The sequence below is a fragment of the Channa argus genome, chromosome 21 (genome assembly GCF_033026475.1).
Source record: "Channa argus isolate prfri chromosome 21, Channa argus male v1.0, whole genome shotgun sequence".
Classification (NCBI taxonomy): domain Eukaryota; kingdom Metazoa; phylum Chordata; class Actinopteri; order Anabantiformes; family Channidae; genus Channa; species Channa argus.
The window spans coordinates 16585892-16612455 of NC_090217.1; the positions used below are offsets into that span (position 1 = coordinate 16585892).

A 26564-nucleotide genomic window follows, 5' to 3' on the forward strand; every position below is an offset into this window, starting at 1 on the left:
ACACTTTTCAGCTCAGTCTAATCCGCCCACCCTTGCTTCCCGTTTTGCCACATTGTCAGTGTTAAGATTCACTTACAGAAAGAGAGGAAGTGCGTACGGTGTGTCAGTCAGTCGAGAGGCGAGCTGCTTGCTGCTACCGTTTCTTAGTCAGACTAAACGTGGTACGACAAGCCACTGAGCTCAGTCCTGTCTCTCTCCCACACACACACACACACACACGCATACACATACACACACAGCAAACTCTGAAGGGAGGAGACAAGGCAGAGAGAACAAGCATTCAAGAGAATTTGAGCCTCTCTCTCCCACTCTGATGAGTAGTCTTTCCTCCATTTCCTGCTCCTTTTCTTCTTGTCCCCTTTGCCTGGAGCATCTAGTAACTTTTCTCAATGTCCCACTCTTTAAGTTTGCTTACTCTTCCGCTTTCAACTGGTCTCAAAGCGTTTTCCCCTTTTGCTCTCCACCCATGCATCTCATTTGTTCTTTTGCTTCATCTACCTTCTCACATCTCACACATGTAGAATCCTTATCAGGCGTTATATCTCTCTTAGTATTGTTTGTCAGATAAGCATCATCCAACAAACAAGCTGCCAAAGAACCATACAACCACAAAAACAAGGAAGTAGGCAGTTACTGTTTATAAAGAGCTGAACTTAAAGCCACAGTCATTAGAATAAGTGAGACGCGCGTGTATGTTTTAGCTCTACAGTATAACTACAGTAACCATGGCTTTTATGAACCAGGACCTTCTGCACCAATAAACCGAAGCCATAGAGGCAACTCTCTCTAGCCATCGTGAAAAATCACCTTAGGACACATGCACAGTGTAACCACACTGCAACCTAATCATGTGCCCAATATCGCAAGCCGTACCACTGTTTCCATTTACCCACTTAACAGTTTTCCTGTTTTCCACAGGCCAAAGATAGGAAGGTAACGGAAAGACACAACGTTGTGAAAGCAAATAAACATGTAAATATGTCGAAGAATTCAACAACCAAAGGTTTTTTGTAGAGGGAGCAACAAGCTGAATTCAGTTTAATTCTAATGGAATTGTTCCAAAAATGATTAACATCAACAACCATATACGCTGATCGGTGGACAGTGGATCTGCCATGAATTCTGGTTTTACAAGGTTATGATTTCTCAGTTTTTAGCTTGAAACTGTCCGAAAGGTGATAATTCTACTACGTGTGTATTATTGAGGTCAAAGTGGGACGTGTAGTGTGTAGTCATACTGGAATTGCATTATAGGAGGAGGTGGTTCTAATGTTTTAGTCATCTCATTCATTTTAAATGGGTACATGTGGGATTACTGGCAGATTCCCTGTTTTGGGTGCCATTAAATTGCACAAGTGGCCGAATAAGTGTGGCAGATCTTTTATTATACCGATCTTTTAACGGCTCCTGCTTATGGCCCCACCTGCTACCTGCAATGTAAAACAGAAAAAAAAAAACTCCACTAACAGGCCATGTCATACTAATGCCTTCAGAAAAAAGTGAAATTGAGTTTTATTGTCTTTATATTTTTAAAAACTGGCAAAACATTCTTGTGGGCATTTGGGTGCTAGGTTGAATCGTATGGCGACGTTAACCCACAGTGTGCAGGTGTTGGTGAGACATCCTGTCCTTGGCAGTTCGACAATTAAGGTAATCAGTTGCCACTCTTTCCTGCAGTCTTCACACCAATTTGAAATTGTCGGACAACCTGCACAGAATCCAGGAATTGCCTGGCACCACGAAACAAAAATAGCTGTTAATCCCTGCTCCCCATATGTTTGTGCTAAGCTAACCAGATGCAGCTTTATATAAAAAATAACAGATATGATGAGAGTGGCATCGAAAATCCTGACAGGAAAAGCCAGTATTCTTACCTATGTAAAGTACAGTCAGTAACTTACTGTCCTACACTGTTAATTTCATAGAGCTTATTTTAAAAAGTTACATTTAAGCAACATTGACTGACGGTTTTTGGTGCAAAATTTATGGCTCATTACAACAACAAATTTGCTGTCAACTCAGTGCAGTGTCGCCTATAATTGCACAAGCATGGCAGGCCCCTGTGCTAACAAGACCCCCCACCACCCCATGCCTACACGACAGGCTTTGTCAAAAATCTAGTAGCATCTAATATACACACATTTGTAAATTATGATTTGTGTTGGGGAGTCTCTGTCCTGTGCCTCTGTCTTACTGCTTCTACCTGCTTCAATCAGATGGAAATGAACAAACCCAGGAACACTTGAAAACATGAATGATAATAATAAGCTTTTAATAATTACATATGTAAACCAAAGCTTATGGAATCTAGGTGTTACCTTCACTGATTCTTTACCCATGATTCTCAAGTAACAGTAAGTCTGGAACCACAAAATAACTTTTAATACATTACATGCTATGATGTGTCAGTAATTAGTGGCAACATCACAGATCTGTGTTATAATGAAGTTGGAGTAAATGCAAGATTTTTCATAATGCAACTAATGTTAGTAAAAAGTTATTTGACTGTTTCTAAACTCATGGGTTTAACAAAACTTTTTAAGACGTCTTTACTTCAGGATGGAAGGAGAGCACTTAGAAGCCTTCAGCAATAAACGGGCCTCTTGTGGGAGAATTTACATAGAAAGACGCTATGATGAGAAACAATCCATCCAAGTGCAGCAATGAGTCATGTACTTTATGTTATGAGAAATAGAGCAGTTTGTTTAAAATTGCTGAGGACTTCAAATTGGAGTTTGCATTAACTTCTATTTTTATTTGAAATATATTTATAACCTTGTGTTGAAAGAAGAAATTAATAATACAATACCACATGCAAGCAAAACCTCTATTGTCCTTTCGCCACTGTGCCTGAAACAGTTTCTTGGGGAAACACTGGAGTGGAACTGAGATATAAGACACACACTTTTGTAACAGTTTTTAATGAAGTGAAGCATTTTCAGAGCTGCTTTTGCAAATGTTAAGGTGGTGAAACTATGGATCAGGTTCAGTGTTTGTTTAGTTACATTTGTGTCGGCTTTAACGCCTCCTGTTTGGCCTGAGTAAGACCTAAATGTTTCTTACCAGACCTACAAAGGATCTGTTGTAATAGAGTAATGACCTCGACTCCCATCATGGGGGGAGATGTTGTGTTGTTTTTATCTTGCCAAAATAAAAGCACTGGTTCTGACACTGTGCTGCGACGACAGTGAACGTCCAGTAGAACAACCGTTCCAGGAGAAGAAAATATTAAAGGGAGTAGACTCAACCAAACACGTGCATCACATCCATCACACTCTGAAATATTAAGCTCATTTTGAGTGGAACACTGGCTATTTAGAGCTCTGCTGTAGGCAAGAAACTCCTGCTGAGTGTAATTGAGTCTATGACTTTGACGATGTGTTTTGAAGAACAACAACGCTTTAGGGCGGCGGTGGCAACATCAGCACCTAGGCAAACCCTAGCCGGTGCCGTTAATTTGGTTTTACCTTATTAAATGTTTTTAAACTATGCTTCATTTCACTCTGGAACAAACCAAACCTTCTAAATTAATATTCAATGCGTGACTCAACTGTCAAAGATGGAAAACATCCCACACACCCACATCAGCTTTACAGAGTCATGTTCTATGTTCATCTGGATGTAAATTACAGTTGTGCATTATATAATTCTACGGAAGTGGACACTTTTTTACAACACACAAACCCTGGTCTGACAGCAAAGAGGGTAAAAATCCTGAAGGACCATGCAAAGAAAGGCACAGAGGCGAGATGATGAAATGACCTGTAACATTACTACCACTTTTCCCACATTAAGCCGAGTTGAAGGTGCTGCTTCTGTGCTTAATTCAACACATGCTGCCATTCAACTGATGAACATGACTGAGATACAAATGCTATTTCCAGAAAAACTGGCACCAAAATCGTATAAAAACTAAAATGTGCCGTTGGTCAATTTGTCTTTATTTATTTTCTTGATGCCTTGTGCAATCTCTGTAAACATTATCATAGATGGCACAGAGACTTATACTACATTCTGTGTTTGCAGCTCATACGATAATTGGTCAATTCGGATTCTGCATCCTCCCTTGGAGACTTGTGCCTAAAACTGTCCAAGTTTTACTCTTTTTTTTTTTTTTTTCTGCATGCTTGTCCATCTCTGTGAGGAAAACACAAGAAGAAGCAAATCAGTTATTTAATTTTTGCAGTGCCAATGAATGACAGGTAGAGTATGGGATACATGTGTAGTCGTGGACATGCAGTTGTTGGTACTGTGTGACTGCAAGAATGTTTGTGATGTGTCTCAGTACTTCAGTCCACCTAACTAGTCTATGGTTGGCTACAAAAGCTTGCCTTTGTCAATCTCAGTCTCAATAAATCCACACTCTCTTGATTACTGCTCTCAAATCAACAGCTCACCCACCACTTTGGCTCAACTCATAGGCACATTTTTCTGTCAAAGAAGGACTGAAGAAATGTTGGCAGGAGACAGTTTCTCCGCTGTACATCATACAAGCTAAAAACTGCTTCTCCTACATCATCTGAAGTTCACTTAGTGGAACTTTAAACTTGCTGTATATTTTCAGACTTTCCCGTGAAGTTTTTCTGCAAGTTAAAACCGTGGGAGGATAAGCGTATGTTTCCTGTTTACTTTAACCTATTTACTTTGGGGATTGGGAAAGTGTCTCATCAGACCAGGCTGATGGCTCCGTTCTGTCAACAGCACTAAGACTCTGAATATTTATGTACATAAACTTTCTCACTCCCTGAGAGCAGCCTGTAGCCAGTGTTCACCTCTGGATTCTTGCAGCCTCGTAGCATATTCTTGTCATATTAGTTTTGTAAATATTAGGCCATTAACCAAAATAATAAAATCATTTTACTTTGAGTGATGGTTGAATGAGATGAAAATGTTAAGGGGTCCGCAAAGTCATCGGAAAACACGATCTAGGAACTACTATAAATACACTATTTTACACTTATTTTACAAATGTTGCACTAATTTGTCTAGAAGGTGTTGAGCTGTTTTGCTGGTTAAGTGAAAACCTTGACCCTCAGGTACTGTTGAATAACATCTCAGGACCTCTGCAATATTTAATCTTGGTTTAGATTTTAATGTTAATGATTAGCAGCATTTATGAAAAAAAACAAATATACAGTTACACCTTTTGTTGATTTTTTTTCCCCTTGGCCTCCAGTGGTTGACAACATAGGTATTTACGTGTAGTAAACGAAAAATAATCCATACACACTTCTTTCTAAAGTTCAAGTATAGTAATAATCTCATGTTTCATACTACTTTTTTTGTTGCTGCAATGTCCAAATGCTTTGAAAGCAGTCTACTGGTCATATGTAGAGGACTAGTCAGTGTTTACAGAAGAGTTAGTGGGGAAAGATCTGGGACATGAAGACCGATTCATGAGCCTTCTCCAGGTATTAGGGGCTTAATTATGTTGATAGCATTTGGTGTAGCTGCACCAGATGGGAATGGTTAACTAGCTTGTTCCTAATAGAGGCCAATGGCTACACGAACAATTACAACATTTCATGAAAGAGAATTGTGCTCTTTCCCAGCAATAGTCTGCCTTACATTCATGCCTGGGAGATTGCCAGTACTTTAACTCTTGGCTACTGTAAAGCCCCTCTGCAACAGAAGGGAGGGAGGGGCCTCGCTGAAGGGAAATTCAATAGCCACTGAAAATGGGAGGTTTTTTTCTATTCATTTCAGCTGTTCCAATCCCCTCAGATCTTCTAGTTACACATCATCTTGTCTTGCCTCTAAGCTACCTCAGAGCCATTGCATAATGATGATGTACTATGTGTCTTTTCCCTGCTGCCTAATCTGAATAGCAGCTCACTGGCATTTTTTTTATTACACAATGGTAAAATGCAAATAACCAGAGACTGAAGAGTCTCATAACAGAGACGTTTATCTCATGTTGGGAGCCAAGCACTTCACCAATAGGCCCTTTCAGCAAACAGCAGAATATGCCGGCAACACAATGTGTCCCACGGTCTAAAGCCCTTTCTAGACAGAAATGGCAAAAATTTTGCCATTTAACTTGACAGTTCTTTAGGGCAGCTTTCGCCATTTACATAAATCTCTTAAAACACAGCAAAACACCACCAACATGTTCATTTTCCACTGCTCCCAGGATCCTGGTATTAGAGACATGACATTTAACATAATGTCCACTTTAATGTATAATACATATCAGAAATAAAATGTTCACAGACTCTTGATGAACACTATGCATTGTAGCTCAAAAGTAGGCAGAATTAAGTGGACAGGGTTGGAGTATGAGAGGGGTCTGGTTAAGCATCTTAAAACACCACTGGTTGGGCTATGGCACCAAAAAAAAAGGGACCACTTTCATCATCTAAAGAAACCTGCATTGTAAAAAAAACAACAACAACCGTTTGCTCTCCCATTATTTATAAAAACGTATTTGCTTTTGTTTCAGCCTCTTGTAGTTGCGATAAATGATCATCAATACTATGATACAATAAAACTGCACGGAGATACATGTTCATCAAATTCAATTAAATCCAAAAACTAAACCCACCGATGTGGGATTCAAACCAATTTATGAAAAAGCAGTTTAATTATGCAGCTACTAAAGTAGACTCTGGAGGAAGGCAGGGTGAGAAGCCTGCACTAATACAGACACTGTTATTTCAACTCACTCTGACTCTAAGTAAAACTCAAATCACTGCTGTACAATTAAACATTTTCAAACCGATATTGCAATTTAAAAGAACATCGTTTGAGTGAGAGTGGATGAAGAAAGTTTAACCGCACTGTTTAAAATGTAAATGTTAAATCACAATAGTGAAATTGCTGTAAGTAATTTAAAAAAATTTAAAATAATTATTTTCCTATATCATTCAGCCCCAACCCAAAAAGTTCTGGAAATACCAACACAATGTTGTTGTTTTTTTTAACCAGAAAACATCAGTCATTGTGTCGGAGTGCAGATCATTTATTTAAAAGCTTGATTTGCCTCTACACCAGGAAGTTGCGACACCTTTATTTTGCAGCACAGAAAGAACAAGAACTGTGGATGACTATGTCCTTTTTTTATTTTCAGTGGCCTGTTTCATTACCATTTCTGTTCCAAGGAAAGAGGACATGAAACAACACACCTCTGCGTGACATTTATCATCTGCAGCCAAAGTGACTCTAGCTGCCTGGTCTATCTGCTGAAAAATGTCCGGAACGCAGTACAACAACATGCAGGAAAATGTTGCTGCTGCCTAACAAACCTGTTGCATATTTTGGAATATGAGCACATTCTAAGTTTAAAGAATGTAGCAAATGTCTCATGTCTCATTTACCTTCTACTGTTCAAGCCTTCTAGGGCCTCCTGCAGAGCAATTCTGCCACCATTGTGCACCACGGTTGGCATGTTGTGTTTCTGATGATGGTTTCCAATAAACATAGCATCTAGTCTTGATGATTGAGCCCAAAAAGCTCCACTTTAATCTCATCAAGCCATATAATCAGTTGACTTCTGGCAAAATATAGCCAAGATAAATTGAGCTTTTACCAACGGTGGTTTTCTCTTTGCCACTATCCTATAAAAACTTTGTTGATGTATGCAGAATACAGCTGTTCTCTCTCCCACTTCAGCTGCTGAAGCTTGTAGTTCCCTCAGAGGAGTCATAGGTGTCTTGTTAACCTCCTTCACTAGTTTCCTTCTTGCATGGTCACTCAATTTTTGAAGACAGCCTGCTGTGGGCAGACTTAACCATGTCCCATATTTCTTCCATTTCTATTTCGTCCATTTCTTGCTGGATTTAACTGTACTCTAAGGGATATTCAGTGGCTTGAAAATGTCCTTGTATCCATCCGCTTCTGAGTTCTGCTTTTTAATAACCTTTTTCACAGAGTTGCTTCACAAAGTGTTCCTTTGGTGCAATTGTGGCCTACATCTAAAACATTCACTTTACTAAAACGATCTCCATTTCACAAATTGTCTAACTTCTAAAATTATAAAGTGGTCTTGTACTTATATAGCACTTTTCTTCCTTACTGGTACCAAAGGTGCACTACAATGCTTCTGATTCACCTATTCGCACTCAGAATCCCAATCAGTGATGGGGCAGCTGCTATGTAGCTGGCCCACACTCACCAGGAACAACTGAGTTGGGGTTCACGTGTGACAATAGGAGCTGGGAACTAAGTGAATAACCCTGGGATTGGTGGAAACTGTTTTACCTACTGAACCATAAAACAAACTGCTGCACCTGTGTTGATTTAGGTTAAGGTTAGTTCAGAGGTGGTAAGAATTAAACTATAATTGTACTTATTTTACATTCTCAATTAGCTGACAATTATTTTGTAGAAACCTGTGAACAAACATGAGACTTTATTTACAATGTTTATCAAAAGACTAATTGCATTGACCATGTTTGAATGTTGAAACTAAATGAAAGGAGCAAACTTCCAAAGGGGGGGAGGGGGGTGGGACACTTTGTCAGTGTGTTTACTCACCAGCGTTTTCTCAGGCTCCTGCTGAGACTCAGAAGACGACTCCATGGTTGTGTAAAAACCAGTGTCAGGTCTGTCAGTGTTGCTCTGACGACTGCATATCTGTCAGGGCGGAAAGAGAATCTGTTACCACAACAGGACAATATTCCAGCGTGGTGTACAATTTCTTTTACTCAGTAACTTGTAGGTTCCAACGGCACCGTGTGTTAAAAATTCACTCCTCTGGGCCTTAAAGTTGTTTTGAAAGCAGTTCTCAGTCAGCTTGGAATAACACGACATTTTTCAAAGTGCCCTTTAGTCTCATGTGGGCTGACTAGTTTTTGAGATTGGAGTTTTCATCTATCAAACCTGCTACATTTGGTTTAATAGAGAAGTACGACAAAGAATTTCTATAATTTTCCGCCACCGCATACGACACAAAACCTGCTCACTGCCCCTCTTTGCCCTTTCTTTCAGCCAAACAAACACCCAGGCAGACCTGACCTTTTTATGAATTTGATCAATTCCTGTCTGATATTAGCTTGTTTTCCCCAAAAAATGCTGAAGCACGATGCTATTTTTAACATTTACTTATCTAGGAGGAGCTCAGGGTGCTTCACTAGATGAAATTATGAAAGGTACCTGTTGTATTTTATCTTCACTATCGAAAGGAATTTCACTTAACTATGGTTTATTTAAGGTCCGGTGTTGCAGGAACAGTTTAGAGCATGGAAAGTTTTGCCCTTTATGCAGTTTATATCCTATTCGCCTTAGGTTAAAAACAAAGTAAAGTAAGACAAGTACACAAGGGGATGAAAGCCTTTGAGCACACATAGACAAACATTGTTTTTAATATTACCCATAAATACCTGGATTCACACAATCTAAAACATCCTAAATTGTAAGTGAGCTCAACTATAAAGGTATTAAATAATATATTACAATATTTAAACAAGACCAAAAGAGACCAAATAGACCAATATTTATACTGACTACAAAGACATTTATTTATGGCACAAACAGAAGGTTTTGCTTTTGTACGTGCTTGTCCACATTAGCCCCACCCACCAAACTTTTTACCGCCTCCTGCAAACACACTACGAATACAACATCTATTTCTCCTACACTTCGTTACAGTACTTCCACATAACCTAATGCAGCCCCCTTAATGACACTGTATGCAACAGTAAAACACCTGTCAGCCCGATCTTAACATTCAGTTATGAACAAGTGGCACCATCTGTTAATTACACTATGCTTTCGGGGAGATTATTTTGGGTGGAGCAGCTGCCTGCTAACACGTGGTTGTCCAAAAAAAAATGCTTCCAAGATGATGGCAGGCAGCCACTTATGCCGATTGCTGTTTTGTGGGGATATTTTAAAGGATGTGAAGTGTGTGTGTTATGACCTGAGAGGTTGACATTGGAGATACACGGATTGTTTGACGACAAAAATGAAACTTCATTGAACAGGCTTATATAGTGGTCAATAAGATGATGCTGGATTTAGACTGAAATTCGGGGGAGAAACAACACAGACACCAAGAAAACCAGATTCAGAATTTCTGATGGGCCTCCTCTGACGGGCCTCCTCTGACTTTCAGGGGCAGCCATCCGTCAAAGTTTACAAGTCAAAAAAAAGGTTAAAAACACATAGTTAAAATCAGAATGTGATCTCTGTTTGCCATTACCCACAATGCTGAGGCTAATAATTTGATCATGAAAAAAATGGCAATCTCACCTAGTGCCATAAGCATTTTGTGGACAAAAAGGAGTTAAATGCAGTCAGTGAATGTGTTTCACTAGAACGTGGCCAAAAAGCCAAAAATGGAAAAACTGCAGGAAGGAAGCAGCTTTAAGAGATTTTTCTGAGACAAATAGTCAGATAAACGACAGCACAGAGGCCTTTCTGACAATAAGATGGTGACCAAATCCCTCCCACCAGTCATTCTACTAATGTAAGGCTCAAACAGCTTCTTGGCTACAGCCATCACACACATACTTCATCTAGCCTGTACCCTCAAGGCCCTATCATGCTGAGACAGACGCTTTCCACTCCCTGAAAGCCAGCTTTTGCAATCAGCCAATGACTCAGCCTGGAGCAGCAGCCACAAAGCTGAGGTGGAAAAATAGCACAGAAATCCAGGTCTGCAACTGTACTTTGTTGCAGGTTGTGCAATGTAAAGAATTTACTACTATTTACTACTATTGGTGTCTGCTGCAAAAAAATAAATAAATAAATACATTTCCTCTGTAGCTCTTTGCTATTGCCCTAAATTTTAACATATGGTTGAAATTCTGCTGAAGCTTAATTTCTGGATGCGTTAATGCAGAATAGCTCTAAAACTGTCCTCTCTTTGCAGTGTCCCTTAGATCGTAAAAATAATAAAAAAATAATGAAAATTATTAGTGCAACTTAACATCCCCCTTTATTAAATTTTATTTACTTTAATTTTTGATGAAGGAACATTTTGTACTTAATGAATGTGCATCAAATATAATGAAGTCACTTTCTGAACAATGGTTGGTCGAATGACAGAACGCCCACTCTTTCCAACACTTAACTGACACTCTGCCCCTTCATGCAAGCTGGGATATCGCAATATGTTTCAGCCGTAACACAGCAGTCCGTGAGCTGAGAGCTATGAATCATTGGCAAGAGAGCAGACACACAGGGAATCCTAAACGCCGCTTGGCAGTGACCCCAAAAACCAAACAAATCCCGAAAAACTAGCTAGGGGGGTGTATAGCAGGGATAGAATACAGGCAACACTCTGCTGCTCACATGAAGATAGGAAATCAAAAGTTTTTCCCGAATTTTTCTAAAGCGAAAAAAAAACTAAAAGTGAACATGTTATTCCACCTTCTGTGTGTTTTCTTTTCTTTACGTTTTTAATTTCCTAACTGTGGCTAACGTTCCCCCCCCCCACTGGTGGTGTTCAAAGCACAACGAAGAACATTGAGTCCTGCAAAGCTGATCTGTGTGTAATCATTACATTTGTCTCCTGTAGCCGACTTGTAGCAACAATGAAGATGATGTTGATTTACACTTGCGGCAGGAAGTGCTTTCCATGTCGACTGGGTGTTTGCCGGTTCATTTTACGTATAGTTTTGTGTATAAATTTTACTGTTGGATCAGAGCAGTTTTAAGTAGGTATGTTCCAGTGCGGAAACCAGTAATGGTATAAGATGCTGCCATTGTGTACTGATACTCATAAAACTTCTCAGATACTACAACAGATAGCGCCTTAACCTCTGCGGATAGTTGGAGGTGGGAGATGTTGGAACATAAAGTGAAGACAATCAAAGTAAAGCTGAATGCAAGCTCTGCTTTGCTAAAGCCTTAAGATATAGTTATCGTAAACAGTGAAATTCATGTCTCACAATATAAACATGTTTAATATTTGTAACTGATATCAGCAACAAATGGGAGGAAGTTCTACACCAACTAGTGCTTCACCTAAAGTTCGTTTCATTTTCCAGTTATTTTATTTCCATATTCCTCTGTGAGATTCTACAGTCAAATCTGTGCTTTGTTCCTCTTTTCTCACTGTTCATTTTAGCAAACGTTGCTCCATATTTAAAACCCCTAGTCACTACCATATTTTTTGGGGCGAAAGCATCTGCAAGAATTTCTTTTCTTGCAGGATTTGCAGTTTAGTCTACCTTAAGAGTGTTCACTCAGCAGCTGTGTGCTCACTCTGAACTGTCAGAGACCAGAAATCTGTGATAGGTGGTTTCAAAAGTGTTTAAGTTTGAACTGAAAATTTGAAGGTGTGTCCCTGCTACTACGTATCATTAATATAAAATGACTGGCACACCCGTAAACCTCTGACATTTTTCCACCTTCCTGGTGGTACACATTTCAAAAGAGAGGCAGGGGGTTTAATGAGACCAGTACGACAAATGCAAATAGATTCTGTTAAAAATGAGCATACAGAGTAAATAGCATTAAATACTACTGATCTCTCTCAAAGGTCAAGCCATGTCTATCCAAACATTCATTGTTTTAAACCAAGAACTATTTAGTTTTTTTGGCTTGTTTCTTTTAATACTGGTCTTGTTGAATACATAAAAAAATTATTCTTTCAAATATAACAATTATTACAATATATGATGCACATATGCTGTTTGTTCTCTAAAGCAGACAAGCATAGATAACTGTATGTTTACCAAAACAAACATACATCATAGAAATTCCTTGGTTTAAAGAACATGAAAAGTGGTTGCTTGTCGCCATCTTTCTATATGACAGACAGAAGGATTTGGGCTGTTTTGGATAACATTGGAGCTCTTCTCAAGGGCAGGCAAGGACAGCAATCATTTCAGGATTCTCAGGTAATTGTAGTGGTGTTTCTGTCCACTCTCAAAAAGGGAGGCAGGTCTCTAGTAACACGACAGGCCGGCCCATTCCTGATGTCACTGCTGAGGGTTTTGTCCATAATTACAATAGTACACAAATGTTTAAGTGAGACATACAGATCTAACACGTTAGATGAGTGAGAACAGCTAAAACATAAAATTGTAACGATGTTTGCATTTGGGTCACTAAAATCTTTCCCTATTTAAGCAGAATAATTTAAAACCCCAAACCACTGCATAAACATCTGGCCTTTTATGTCTTTGTCTGAAGATTCAATCACTCCTTCATCACAATCTTTGAGAGAAATGCCTGCCACATGGATAATTCTGAATAAGGCAACTGCTGGCACTACTCCTGCTCACTCATCTCCAACAAAAATCCCTCAGAGCAGAGGCTTTGTTTTATAAAAGAAAAAAAGGAAAAGATGTGCTGCTGTACACTTGTTTGCTACAGGCCACTACAGTATTTATTTGTTAAGATGTCATTGAACCAAGAGCACAGAAATGAGCTAAAAATAATTACTCAAATAAACAACTCCATATAAAGCACAGGGGTTGTTTCTTTGCACCTGCGCTGAAACCACAAATGCTACTTAGTGCATGCTTAAGCCACAGGCCACATTTCATCAAAACACATTAAGATGACTGACCGACAAGTGTTGGGGCGTAAACTTGCAAAACTATGGCGGAGCGCAGCATGACAAACCACATACACAAGACTATGGCTCGAGTTGGATGGTTGAAAACTATAACTTTAAGATTATACCACCATGCAAGTAGCTCTGTGAGGCTGTACTTCCATATAGCATTTTTTCCCCCCTGTGGTACTGTCTCAGCTTGACTCAACTCTACCTTTCATACCAGTAGCAAATTAGCCAGTCATCATAACAACACCTGTGATTTCATCTTTAATGCAGCACACACAGGAACAATAGAGCAAATCCAAGGAATGCTGTTAATCATTCGCAGTATGTGGCTGTTTGTGGCTGCCAGCACCACGCGGTGAAAAACACTACTGAAGACAGTGATCCTCTAAGCTAAATGCTAACTCATGGGAGGTGGTGCAATGTTCCAATGTTCCAGCAGACAAGCTGTAAAACGTTAACAGCTATAACCTTTTTAACTTTTTGTACTTCCTTGTTTTTCTCTCTGTGCAAAGGAAAGAACAAGACAGAGGTAGTTTAAAGGGGACATTCAAGTAATGTAATCTTATGCCTGTCCCAGTTTGATGCTGTGCTTGGGGAAGACATGTGTAAAGAGAAGTAATTCATCTAGGTCAGGGAGTGAGGAATATTAATCAACATTTGAGCAGAGGCAGAGGATTGGTTTGCTAGACTTCAGAGAATCCAGCACTCTGGAGTCAGTTCACTTTCCTCTTACAAAAACAAAGTCAAACACAGAGAATAGTGTCATTTCAGTTGAAAGGAAAATATGGTGGAAAGCAAAATTACGCCATATTACATTCTGTCATTCAGAAAACTCTTCTTTAAGATCATAATGTCTTTCCCCGTCACAGTGACCAGAAATAATTTCAAGCTGTGTGTGACGAGACTCTATCAGGTTTACTCTGATTGGAAAAAGAGCTGCTGACATTTTGCCTGAATGGTAGCTCCTAAGGTTCATACACCTTAGAGCCAGTAGTTCAATAACATAAAGCAGGATTTCTACTTCACACACAGTTACGACAGTAGAAACTTCAAAGCGCAACACTCACTGTTCCCCTACTAGCTTCTAACTCTTCTTTCAGCCCTTGGTATTTCTCAGGCTCCTCATGTTCCTTCTTCCTGATGTTGCTTGTTCGTCTGTTTGTCCACAACTACTATGTCAGGTTGTTTGTCCATTACCAGTTTGACAGTCTGTATCTGAAAGTCCCACAGGATCTTAGCTCTGTCATTCTCAACGACCTTTGGAGGTGTGTCCCATTTTGACTTTGGGACTTCAAGCCTGTACTTCGATGTTTGCCCTGCCTGCTAGCATCTTGCATCCCGCTGTTGAGTGCTGGATTGTCTCAGGGACATCTTTGCACAGCCTGCATCTGGAGTCGTGCCTGGTATCGTAGACCCCAGCCTGTACTGATCTTGGACTTAGAGCCTGCTCCTGTGCTGTGCTGTGTTTCTCCTGCTCTTCTTTCCTTTGCTCCGGGTCGTGCTGCCTGAGGTAGTTCTTGCTTTTCTGTGTATATAGCTGTACAATGTGCACTGTGTATATAGCAGCACATAATACCAAGACTTGATTATATACGTATACATTTCAACATGAATACATTAACAATCTACTGACTTTGGTACACATTTTTTCCTAAGTCTGCCTTAGAATTTGGAAGATCCTGACTAAATGTTTTGCACTTTTCTTACAATTTTAAACCTTTGTTGTTGGAACTACGGACCACATTTGTCTTTGAACATGTTTGTTACCCTTCATGATGATTTGCCTGGTTCTAGTTCACTTCAGTAGAGCTCGTCTTAATCATTTTTACAACCTGTGCTACGTCACTTCCTTCCACAATTTATCGACTGAGTGAAATTTAATATCATACCTATAATATCAGGCAACATGTACATGTACGCTGGATTCGTCAACCTTCAGATGGATTATTAAATAAACCTGGTTATATAAAGAGCGTCATTAGTAGTGTTTTAAAATCATCTCTGAAGTAACGATTCCAAAGTTTTCTTTTTATAATATGACCATTCAAATGTTAAAGAATGACATGTGGAGCTCCTGCACTTCATTACTTTGCATAATTAAAACTGTATTACACTTTCAAACAACAAGGTGACTCACTGCTCACCGACATCTACTTAAGAGATTCATCAGAGTGACATGGATGAGAATCCTGACGATAAGCAAAAGGATGAGATGGACTGAACTCGTGTGGTTTCAAGGAGACTGTATTGACCTCTAGAGCACTGAATCCCTTTATAGGAGAAACACTGCACCTACTTGGCTTTTTAACTTGCTGTTGGCTCATAATGAACAGCACAAAACCATCACTGCCACAGACACAGAAAAATCCGAGAGAACAGAGCCATGGCTCCACCACAGAGCTGTACACTGAAAATGCGTATGACGCACACAGCCTCAGTTAAACAATATGTGTCTGTATGTGTGATACCTCTTGCATAACGGAAAACAGGAAAAGATGCCAGTGCATTCAGCCTAATCACGCATTCATTGAAGGATCTGTGGACATCACAAGTAAGTAAAGAGTGCAAAGGTCACAGCAGCAGGAGATGTACCAGTGACCTGAGAATGACCTTTACAAAAAAAAAAAAAAAAAAAAAAAAGGTGTGAGGAAAAAATGGCGAGCCGCAAACCAGGCTTCTAGACATCAGCTCCAAATGATCGGAGCTGTCAGCAACTGGACGCACATCATTCACCTTGTGTCAGTCTGGGTGTAACACCAGAAACATTTTGAGCAGCTAGTCAGGCATCAGAACACTAGGTCATTAGGTTTGTGTATGACCTCAATGTATGAGCATGTGTTACTCCAACAACGGCTGCCCACACACATACAAAACATGCTATTGACCAAAAGAGGTCATGAGAGAGCCACACAGATTAAGCAAAAGTAAACTGAATCACAGAAGAGAAGAAAGATCGAGGGAATGAGACCAATGCAGCATGCGCGGGTGGAAGAGATCGAGGGGAGAGAATGTAAGACCTACCTCATGCAGCTAGAGCAGCAAAAAGCACCATTGCATTTACAACACAGTCTCTGAGTGAGGAAAAAAAGAGAGACGGAGGGAGAAAGACATAGAGATGACATCACCATATTTTTCTCCATATTTCAGGCTAGTGCTGCAGGGCTGCCGGCGTCAGTGGCAGAGCAACTCTGAGTGCTCCCTCTGACAACGACACAGAAATGTATGTGTTTATGCCTTTTGTGCTGCTTAACACTGATGACAGCTCTATATCTATCTATTGGGTCTGATGCTGACCTTATGTACTTGTACATAAGGGCTTCTCCAATGCTGTACTCGATATCACATTAACCCCTACAGGCAGATGTAGGAGGAAAAATGTCTGTAGTTTAAAGCTGTTTTAGGAGTAAGTAAGACAAATGCAAGCTCTGCTCTGTTAAGGAGTTAAGATCCAGTTATTAATAGTTATTCTCATGTTTCACAACATTATTTTATGCATGTTTACAACCAAGGAAAAGCTACAGTAACAACTTTACCTTAAGTTCACTTAAGATTAATGATTTTACTTACAGGTGCTCTCTAGGATCTACAGTCCCTGTTGTCCGCACCTCTATATCTAGAATCTCACCTTAACTCTCTTCTTGAAACATGTTCTTTTTGTATTTTTAAAGAATTCTTTTTCTTATTTTTTGTTCTTTTAAAAAAAAGTCGCTCTGTTTACAAAACCCTGGTCACCTCCATCTTCATTTTGGCATAGGAACATCCAAGAATTACTATTCTCAGCTATTGGTACTAGAAGCCAAACAGTTTCAGGAAACAAATGTGCGAACACCTCCTAACGTAACCATCATAGGTGCAGAACGTAGAAATACACTTCCAGCTTGAAGAGGAAAAGTGAGCAGTGACTCTATACCAACCATCAAAAGCTATTTATTTAGAAAGCAGCTTGGGGATTAAGTGTATATTAAAATATCTGTCTGCTTCTAGCTAAAAAACGAAAGCTAAAATCCAAATGACATCGTCTGGAATGGTGGAGTTTTTTTGTTCGGATGAAGTCACCTGAAGAAGTTGTGGAGGAATTAGTCGACACTGCATTCGAAAACTTCAACATTGTTCCTCTGTTCTTAGCAAAAAGAATAATATTAATATTAACATAACACTTTGCCCACTTTTCCAGATCAAGTGAACTCCATCACTGTGCAAGTGGAATGCGTCAAACATGATATGGCGTAAGAGAAGAACATGTCTTACAGGATAAACTAAACATGTCAAACATGTTTTATCACCCTTTTTCTGTGTGTTTGCGTGTTCTCACCATGCCGGGGTGGGTCTCTGGTTTCCTCCCCCAATCCAAAGACATGCAGTTAGACTAACGTGTGATTCTAAACTCCCTGTAGGTGTGAATCTGAGCATGGAAGGTCTGTCTCTGTATGTGTGTCCGTGTCAGCTGTGGTACCCAGCCTCTTGCTTGCTAAGAGCTCCAGCCTCATCTGACCCAGTTGAGATGATAGATGGACAGATAAAAGTCATTGTGAAAATTGGAAACTATGCTCACACTATCTGTTGAAGTTAAACTGAGCTTGAGGACAAACGATAGCCATAGGCTCATTTCACCAACTATACCTCGAAGTTAAAAATCTCTCCTCTGCATAACTCCACACACAACAGCAATTATCAGCCGCTTGTTCAAAGTCTCCACAAAGCCTGTCCAACCTGAACAGAAGGTAGAAAGGTGGGCCCACATAGATAACTTATCTACACAGCAATTAAAACAGAGGCTAAAGGAATTTTGAGAAATTGAGAAAAAATAAAAATCAGTCAAAGAAAAAGACACATACAATTAACCCACTGGCTGCCTCTAATGATAGACATATTGGAGAAACACTAGACCTATGACATGAAGCCCTTTAGAGCTTTCTCCTTCCTGGTTGGTTTGTCATGACTGCCACAAATCAAGTGTGCCTTGAGAAGTTCTGCAAGTTCAAAGACACGATGCCCTAAGCGGCAATCTGTGTGAATAATGGCATGAATAATTGTGTGAGTCTGCGTCACAGCCACTGTCCCTTTCCCCTCAGACTGCAGCTTAGCCTGAAAGGATTATTACAGACAGACATGTAGTGATTGTTTTTTTTTTTTTTTTTGCAGACCTCTGCCAACAGCACACAGAGACCAAAATAAATAGCGAAAGCTGGTAGACTTTTATTGATGACAATACTGGTGCTAATGTTCTAGTATGATGTGAAATTGTTTGCTTGCTGATCTCTGTACAATCTGAGTTCAAGATTCAATGCATTGTGTATCTATCAAGGAAATGCAGCTGTGTGCAGGAATCTAAATAGTCTGAATGAGTGAACTAGGACACTAGAAAATAGACCACTTTTAACTCCTTCATCTTAATAACAAAGCATTACACTGAACAGAGACTGGAACTCTATCCATAACTAAATAAGACCCAGAGTCACAAATATTTATTGTGAACTTCAATGATCTCTGATAATCACAATCTTAAGTGAGATTGCCTACTAGTACACTTTTCAATATAAATGAGTAGAAGTACAGGCTCACATCTTCCTTTGATTTCCCACTAATATACTGAAAAACAAGACCTTTTCTTTCTTTTTTTTTTTCGCGTCTTTCATCTTTAAGATGAAAGCCCTACGTAATTCCACCTGATTTCAAATAGCGGAAGAAAACAGACAAGCTGTGGAGAAAATGGAATGTAAATGCCCACTGGGAATGTAACTAGAACATCAAGAGCACCAGGAACCACAAAAGGTGGTTCTGCGTTTCTGATCAAACATCCATTTGAGAACAACTTCTTTTACTGGTTACGTGTATATTGCCTTTTAACTGCATGTATATATCTACAGTCACAAAAAAAAAACTTCAAAAACTGATGTCCAAGGCACATAATTAAAGGAGTATCAAAAAAGGCCTCTGTAATCACGGTGTTCAAAGAACACGTCGACATGCAGTCACAATTTCCAGTTTTGCAATTTCCTGGTTTTCCGCATAAATTGGTCATGAAATGTTATCTGATTTTTGTCAGAAATATCAGCAACTACTATATTTCCAAGCTGACAAAACACAAACAGGCATGATCTTTCATGTCTTTATAGAGCACACCCATTAAAAAAAAAAATCTTATGTGCAGAGATATTTAGATCAATACTGCATATTAAGCAGATGTGACCTGGATGTAATAGGCACTATGTGTAGCTTTAAAATCACCAGATCAGAAGCTCAGGTGGGATGTAATAAGGTTTTCCTACCTCTGTATGTGCAGCTCTGCGGGCCCTACGGGGGTGGACGCTAAAGTTAATAAGCGGAGACACTCATGAAGGGCTCGACGTGCCCACGCGCCTTATCAAATAGCAAATACAGCTCAGCAGGCAAAGACAAGAAACCACTACCCTTTCATTGCCTGAGACAAGGCATGTTTGTTCAGTTTTGTTTGATGTTTGGGAGCCAAAGCAGTGTAGCTCTTCTTAATAATGAAAGCTGAGATAATGAAATGAAAGGTATACAATAATGGTTGCACTGGATAAAAAACAGCTGGGGTCACTGGTAAGCCTCAGCTGTAATCTATTACCTACGCGAAAACAACTACTTAGCTCAAAGTGGGCCAAAATATAACCTGATTTGTGACAGTGACAGGAAGTGAGAGGCAACGATCTCGCTTTAGACACATCTGGCACTTTTCAGAGAAATTTCATCAACTCAGCCAAACCACAGCCAGTTGCTTCAAAGTCCCAGCTGGAAAGATTAGGCTGCACTGATGCACTGTCCTTGGCATTTCAATAACTTCCTGAGAACCAAAAGCATTTGTTATGGCTCCTAATAATGTTACACTGTGGAGGCAAAGAGAGGAAAGGCTGTGCGGGACTCGTACGTTGCTAAAAGGTGAATATTTGCCAGAGAGGAACAAGTTTTATGGTTTAATATTGCAAATGCTGTAAAGTCTTTTAGGGAATGTGTGATTTACACAGAAAAAAATTGGTTCTTAAATGGTTCTTCAGAAGCCTGCGTGGTTCTCTGAAAATCCATGCAGGCTTAAAGAACAATGTTTGTTGGTGGTGGTCGCGGTTCTTTGGCTGCTACAAATGGTTCTTTGAAGAAGTAAAGGTTCTTCATCCTTAGCTATTTGAGTTATTTGATGGTGGACAATTGCATAAATATTCATTGATCGTTTAATACTATTTAACACTAAAATTGAAAAGACTGCCAGCAACACTTGCAACAGGTCAAAAAACTGATACTGTTATTAGACCAACACTTGTGGGCATGTTTTCTGTATTAGAATATGTTACATCAATCTGCAAGTGTTGTCGGCAGTTTTCTTAATGTCAGTGCATAGAAGTTGTTCTTTCAAATTTAACACCGAGTCTTCAAATTTCCAAACTCAACTGCACACATGCAGAATTACACACTGCTTTTCTTTATCTTTATCATAACTAGCACTTGCCTAACCCTAAACTAGTCACTGTAAGGGTTGTGGCACTGACACATCAAGCCCCATGGTCGGCTGTCGGCCAATGTTGGGCCATCGATGAGAATCACTGTTGGTACTACCCCCCCCAAACACACACACACACACACACACACACACACACACACACACACACACACACACACACACACATTTATTTATGAGTAAATTTGGAAACATAATTCCAGTGGTGCGAATAACCACATACATTTAGTAAAGCACTGAGGAGTTTCTATTTCAATTTCTCCATTGTGGCTTCAAGGCTAGTTTGTGCTCCTTACAATATGATAAATAATACAAAATATGGTATAATCATAAAACTCATAAAAATCCTTGGAAATTCATAGGCCACCCAGCAGTATTTAAAGTAATTCATCAGCTTATCTCCATCATTACCAGCTGCAACATTAAAGTGACACATTAATTTTATTCAGCTCTACCAAAAGAAGAGTTGTCAAATATCTAACCCGAGTTCTACCACAAGCTTGGTTATGGCTACATATTAAACATGTTTGTTGTAAAACTCAACTTCATAGCATAAAATAAACTCTAAACTCTCTACATTGGTGAACACAGCGATGATTCTCTTGCATTCTATTTTCAAAGAGACCGCCTGCCATCTGTTAAGGTGATTTTTAATAATGAAAACAAATTAAATATTATGATTTCTAGAAATTTTATTCTATGGAGCTATGAGTGTGATTCGTCATTTATTGCTTCAGGATCCACTCAGCCCAGTGCCAACAATTGTCCTGAGCACCAGTGATGCCAGGCCCCAGAGTGACTGCACTGAGGTCAATGTCCAGATGGATGGACACAAAATGATGTTGGACAGTGGGGAAGTAAACATTTCTCTGGATCTGAGTATTGCATTGTCCCTTTTACTATGTCTACAATGTTGCCTGTCCAGGTCCGCTGAAAAATACTTTTTGGAAGTATTTGTTCTGAAGCTTGAAACTTTGACTACAATGTTACCAATAGCTGTGCAAAGACTGGCAAATGCACTTAATGTGTCCTAGTCTCCTAGTGCCAGCAAATTGTAAGAGGAGCCTTGCATTGTCCTAAACTGGACTGACATTGAACAATAATTCAAAAATGAAAGTCTTGATACAGAAAAGCTGAGATGAATAATTAACTGATTGGTAAGTCCATCGTTAGATAATTATTCTGCAACTGTTTTAATCTTCATAGTAAAGTTCATGTTGTTTAAATTGGCATGTAAAATGAAATTTTATATTTTGCTGTTTCTTAAAGTGTTTGGTTTGTGGAGGCCACATTAGTTTCCAGGAATTTTCCAGTATTTTTAAATACGGAATGTTTTATTAACTACATTGTTAATTTTTTCATTGTTAAAAGGTGCTAGACAGATAGACCTAAAATATAATTCTTGGATGTTTTAGTACTAAATAAGTTTTATATTATACTCATGAGGTCTTACATTTTTTGTATGTGGTAAATTTTCTAAAATGTATGTATAGGGTTTTCATATATAAAAAAAACAGTGCAAGTCAAAGTTGAAATGTGTTCTGTCATGTTTTACTGTGATTTTATGAATTTCCTGTATAAGACAGCTGATGTAACTTCTCACTTCGTGTGCAGGACTAAAAATGGATACTTAACCTCACAGGACTGCTAAACATATGCCCTCCTTTTGTAAAAAAAAAAAAATGGATTTATATTCATATAAAATGAGTATAAATGCTCGTCATAGACCTCCTGTACAAAATAATTTAGTACCAGAAAGTACCACTCCAAGATTGAAATCCAGACAGCAAAATAATAAATAAATAAAGTTCACATTTCTAGTAGCCTTTGAGAAACTTTGACACTACAAAAAGTGATTGTATTTCTCAAGTCCATACAATAACAAATTAAATTCCAATACAATTTTCAGCATATAGTATCCAGAGTTGCAAATAGACAACTTGCACAATTATGTGCTCCTAGCTGCAGACTTTCGTTTAACTGAGTGAATTATGTTTCACTGGAAAGAAATTTCCTTAACATTTAAAACAATGGATTGTTTCCAATTAAAAGATCTTAACTAATAGATCTTTCTGAATCGGTTGAAATGCTTAAAGAATTACTTCAGTCATTTCAGAAATGTGTCCCCAATGTTTACTGTCCATCAACCTGCAGCCAGGATTAGCTTTTTTGTCTGATCCACTGACCATTGCTGTCGTCCAAAAACAATTAAAAATACACCAATCAGCCTGATACACCAATCCACCGAGTTACACGGTTGTTACAAAATGTTTGGTTGAGAAATTTTTAGCAAATGTTGCCTTAAATGTTAAAAAACGCCCTGACTTTGCTGAGAGGTCTGAAGCAAACCAGTCAACTGTGCATGTGTGAGATGGCAGGTGGAACTGTGATTTAAAGCATTTGGGAAAACATATTTTTAACCACATCATTTCAAACAACAAAAAAAAAAAAGTCACCCATTGAAGTGGTGTGTCAGGCTGCATACTGATGGACAATACACATGATGAAAGGCCATTTTTCATTTGTTTTAAAATTGGATTTGGATTGTACCAAATGCTTTCTGCAGGCAAAGTTTCAAACTCTTCATTAATATAACTTATATCTTACATACACTGGATGTATCACAGCTTGTCTCCGAATGTACTAAATTACTATATCATGAACATCAAGTAGCTTCCCTCTCTTGCAGACTCTTGCTCTCAGTCTACTCTACGAATTTTGGAGCTCTTGTTTGTGGAAAACCGGTTCGATCCTCGGTCCTTGTTATATGTCAAAGTGTCTCTGGGCAAGACACTGAACCCTGAACAGCCCATTCCCATCCCCAGCTGTGCAGGGCCGGTTCTAGGCCAAGTACAGAATCATCTCTTTATAGAACACTTAAAACAAAAGCATCTTCCACAGTGATCATACAGCAGCTGAATCAACTCAGCCAAAACAGTTTTAACTGTATGAGAGAATGGACAGAGATGAAAGATCGCAGCATGATCTATATTTTCAGGTCTGCTAACCTCACTTACTGCTCTGCCAGTAAAATTTATCCGGTTAAGTTACTGACACTAATTCAAATAATTCTCAAATTATTTTAAAAATTAGTGTGCTCTAATTTTATGTCGCATACATGGGTGGAATGTTAACACAACACCGTGGATGTGTCTACAACCTGCTGGAAATCTCTCTATTTAAATTTGGCATTTAACACTTTACACAAATTAACCAGATTAGGGCTAAATGATTATTCAAATAGTTGTTACAAAATATTCTGACAAATAAATAATTGTTTTTGTCATTTCTCGAGCAACTACAGCAAATGTTCTTCGGTTTCAAGCTATAAACTGTGAACATTATCTGCTTTCTCTTTAAATAAATGCAAATCTAATACTGTGTAAAGTTCCTCATGGGCTGGTTTAGGTTTAGTCATTTTTTCTTTGTTTTCTAAAAATGCATTAAGAGAAACAATTACCGATTTCTACTAAGTGATGATGCAAATAACTGTTAGTTGCCTTAAACCAGTACATCCATATTCACAAGAGTGAAAACATAATATAGAATAACCTGCGTGAACATGAATACTGGAAACTATTTCAGCTTTTTATTTTTTAGTTCTGTAGTTTTTTACCCTCATTACTATTCAAACAAACCCTACAAAAATCGTATCTTTCTGCCTTGCATTGTGTCTTTTCCTTGCATGTCAGCATTCTTACAATTCTGATGTCCCGAAATAGATTAAGCATTCAAATGTAAAGCTTTGTGCATCTACCAGGGCAGTGCGCAGGCAACAAGTTGTGGCTCGAGGACGACGGAATGGAAACTCCATTTGACTGGCAAATGAGCTGAATTGCAAACCTCACCTCAACAAAAGTCTGGCATGGAAAGTCTGGGATTGCCCCTCATTTACATGCAAATAGGCAGAGGATGGAAAACATGAAAGTACAGTATGTGACAGATAAAGCCTGAGTTGGCACACAGAATTAATTCATAAGCCATTCCATTAATAACTCAAACCACCTGATGTCAGCTGCAAATGTGAAGGTTATTTATTGAGTAACCATTTTCATGCAGAGAAAAATGACTTTTCTCTTCCAATATAATTTCCAGCTCCTCACAAAACCTGCTGAAGGGTACAAGCAGTGATATTTAGGGTATTAAGATGTAGAATCTATGTAGCTTCCAACTATAAAACCTAACTAAAAGCCATATGGTTTAGGTTGGCAGATCTAAATACATAAAATCTGTGGGAAGTGGGAAGGAGAAAGCTTCATGAAATGGAGGGTGGACAACATGATACGGTGATACCAGATACTCAACAGGTCAGGATCTGCCGGATGCATCAGCTGTCTGACACAATTAGGAACAGTTCTTAATTGCCAGGCAAGTCTCCTGTTTCTGCTTCTGGATCTTGTCAGGTGAAAGTGGTAACCGAGTACCGGGCCTGAGGAGGCTGCCACAATGCAGCAAGATCGTTTGTTGATGAGAATGATGCAGTTGGATAAGGTGTAAACTGCAGGGAAAATCAGAAGCAGGCAGCAGGGGGGAAGCAACATTCTAGCACATCTAAAGATTAACCATGGCAGCATGAAATGACAATCAGCATCCCCTAAAATTCACTACGTCCTTTGTGGCACATCGCATCCTGATTTAAAGGCTGGAAATCTGCGAAACACAGCCACCTCCAATTATAGACTATTCCTGAAACATTTCACTAAAACTCAAGAGTTTCAGTTGGGACAGCTTGCAGGAACGTTGGGGGGCTGGCATGTGGTGATGAAGAAGCTGCTAGACGTGTCATCCATCACAAAATATGGTTTAACGTTATTACATAATAGTACGCACTGTTCTAGTGCAGACTCACTACTGTCAACACCCCAGACACACGGAGCCTATTAGCAATTAGCAATTAAGCTAGGTGCGTTTAGGGTGATGGAAGCCAGAGTTCATTTTGTGTTTTTTGTCATTTTTGTTTGCGAGGCACTCACCTTCTTTCGTCGCGGTCTGCAGGTGGATTATGTGGGAAAGCTGTAAATTTTCATCCAGTACTCACAGTCGTGTGTCCTTCTGCTAACTGTTAGCTCACGACGTTGATTACTAGACAACGTTAGTCAGTGCTTTAGTTTGTGATGCTCGCGTCCTCCTTAGTCCAGCTGCGTCATTTTAGTCCAATCATAACAATTTAAACAGTTAAAAATGAACCATGCCATAGGCTTCCCACTATCGTATTACCATGTTTATTCAGTCATTTGTTAGCAGCTAGCTCGCCTTTACCTCTGTGTCCTTTTCAGTCTATACTGTGACTCGTCATATATGAAGTCAACCGGAATAAACAAGATTTCCGGTTGCACCTTTCAGGCTAAAAGCCTATAACAAAATGTGGCAACAGGCTGTTACCCTTATGTTAATGTAATACTCTGACAATCGGTTACATTAAAGTAACTACATTGAACACTGAATTGAAAATCGAATTGCCTTACATATGTTAGTTGGTTATGAAAATGCATATAAATTAACTTTACAAAATGAAAGTGAAGTTAACTGGATTGTTTTCCAGCTGCCCACTGTTGTACAGTTTACAGACCAGTTTCTTATCTTTATCAACGCCCATAGTCTCATTCCAAGGCACCAGCCTTACACTCATGAAAA

At 39.1% G+C, this 26564-nt stretch overlaps 1 protein-coding gene across 9 annotated transcripts in view; it reads right to left on the bottom strand.

The window, feature by feature from the left end:
- The window catches only part of osbpl8 (oxysterol binding protein-like 8), a 71563-nt gene extending 45328 nt beyond the window's left edge, over positions 1-26235 (bottom strand). For 2 of the 9 annotated variants that reach the window (XM_067489821.1, XM_067489814.1), the window contains exon 1: positions 8476-8574. Coding sequence is in view for 2 of the 9 variants with exons in the window: in XM_067489816.1 (XP_067345917.1) it covers positions 8476-8520 (45 nt within the window). In the remaining 7 variants the exon portion in view is untranslated. Of the gene's footprint in view, positions 1-76; positions 477-8475; positions 8575-16480; positions 16500-25903 lie in introns of those variants that run through there. The other 7 variants (XM_067489815.1, XM_067489813.1, XM_067489822.1 and 4 more) reach the window with 5 other exon arrangements.
- Positions 26236-26564: the final 329 nt, after the last annotated feature.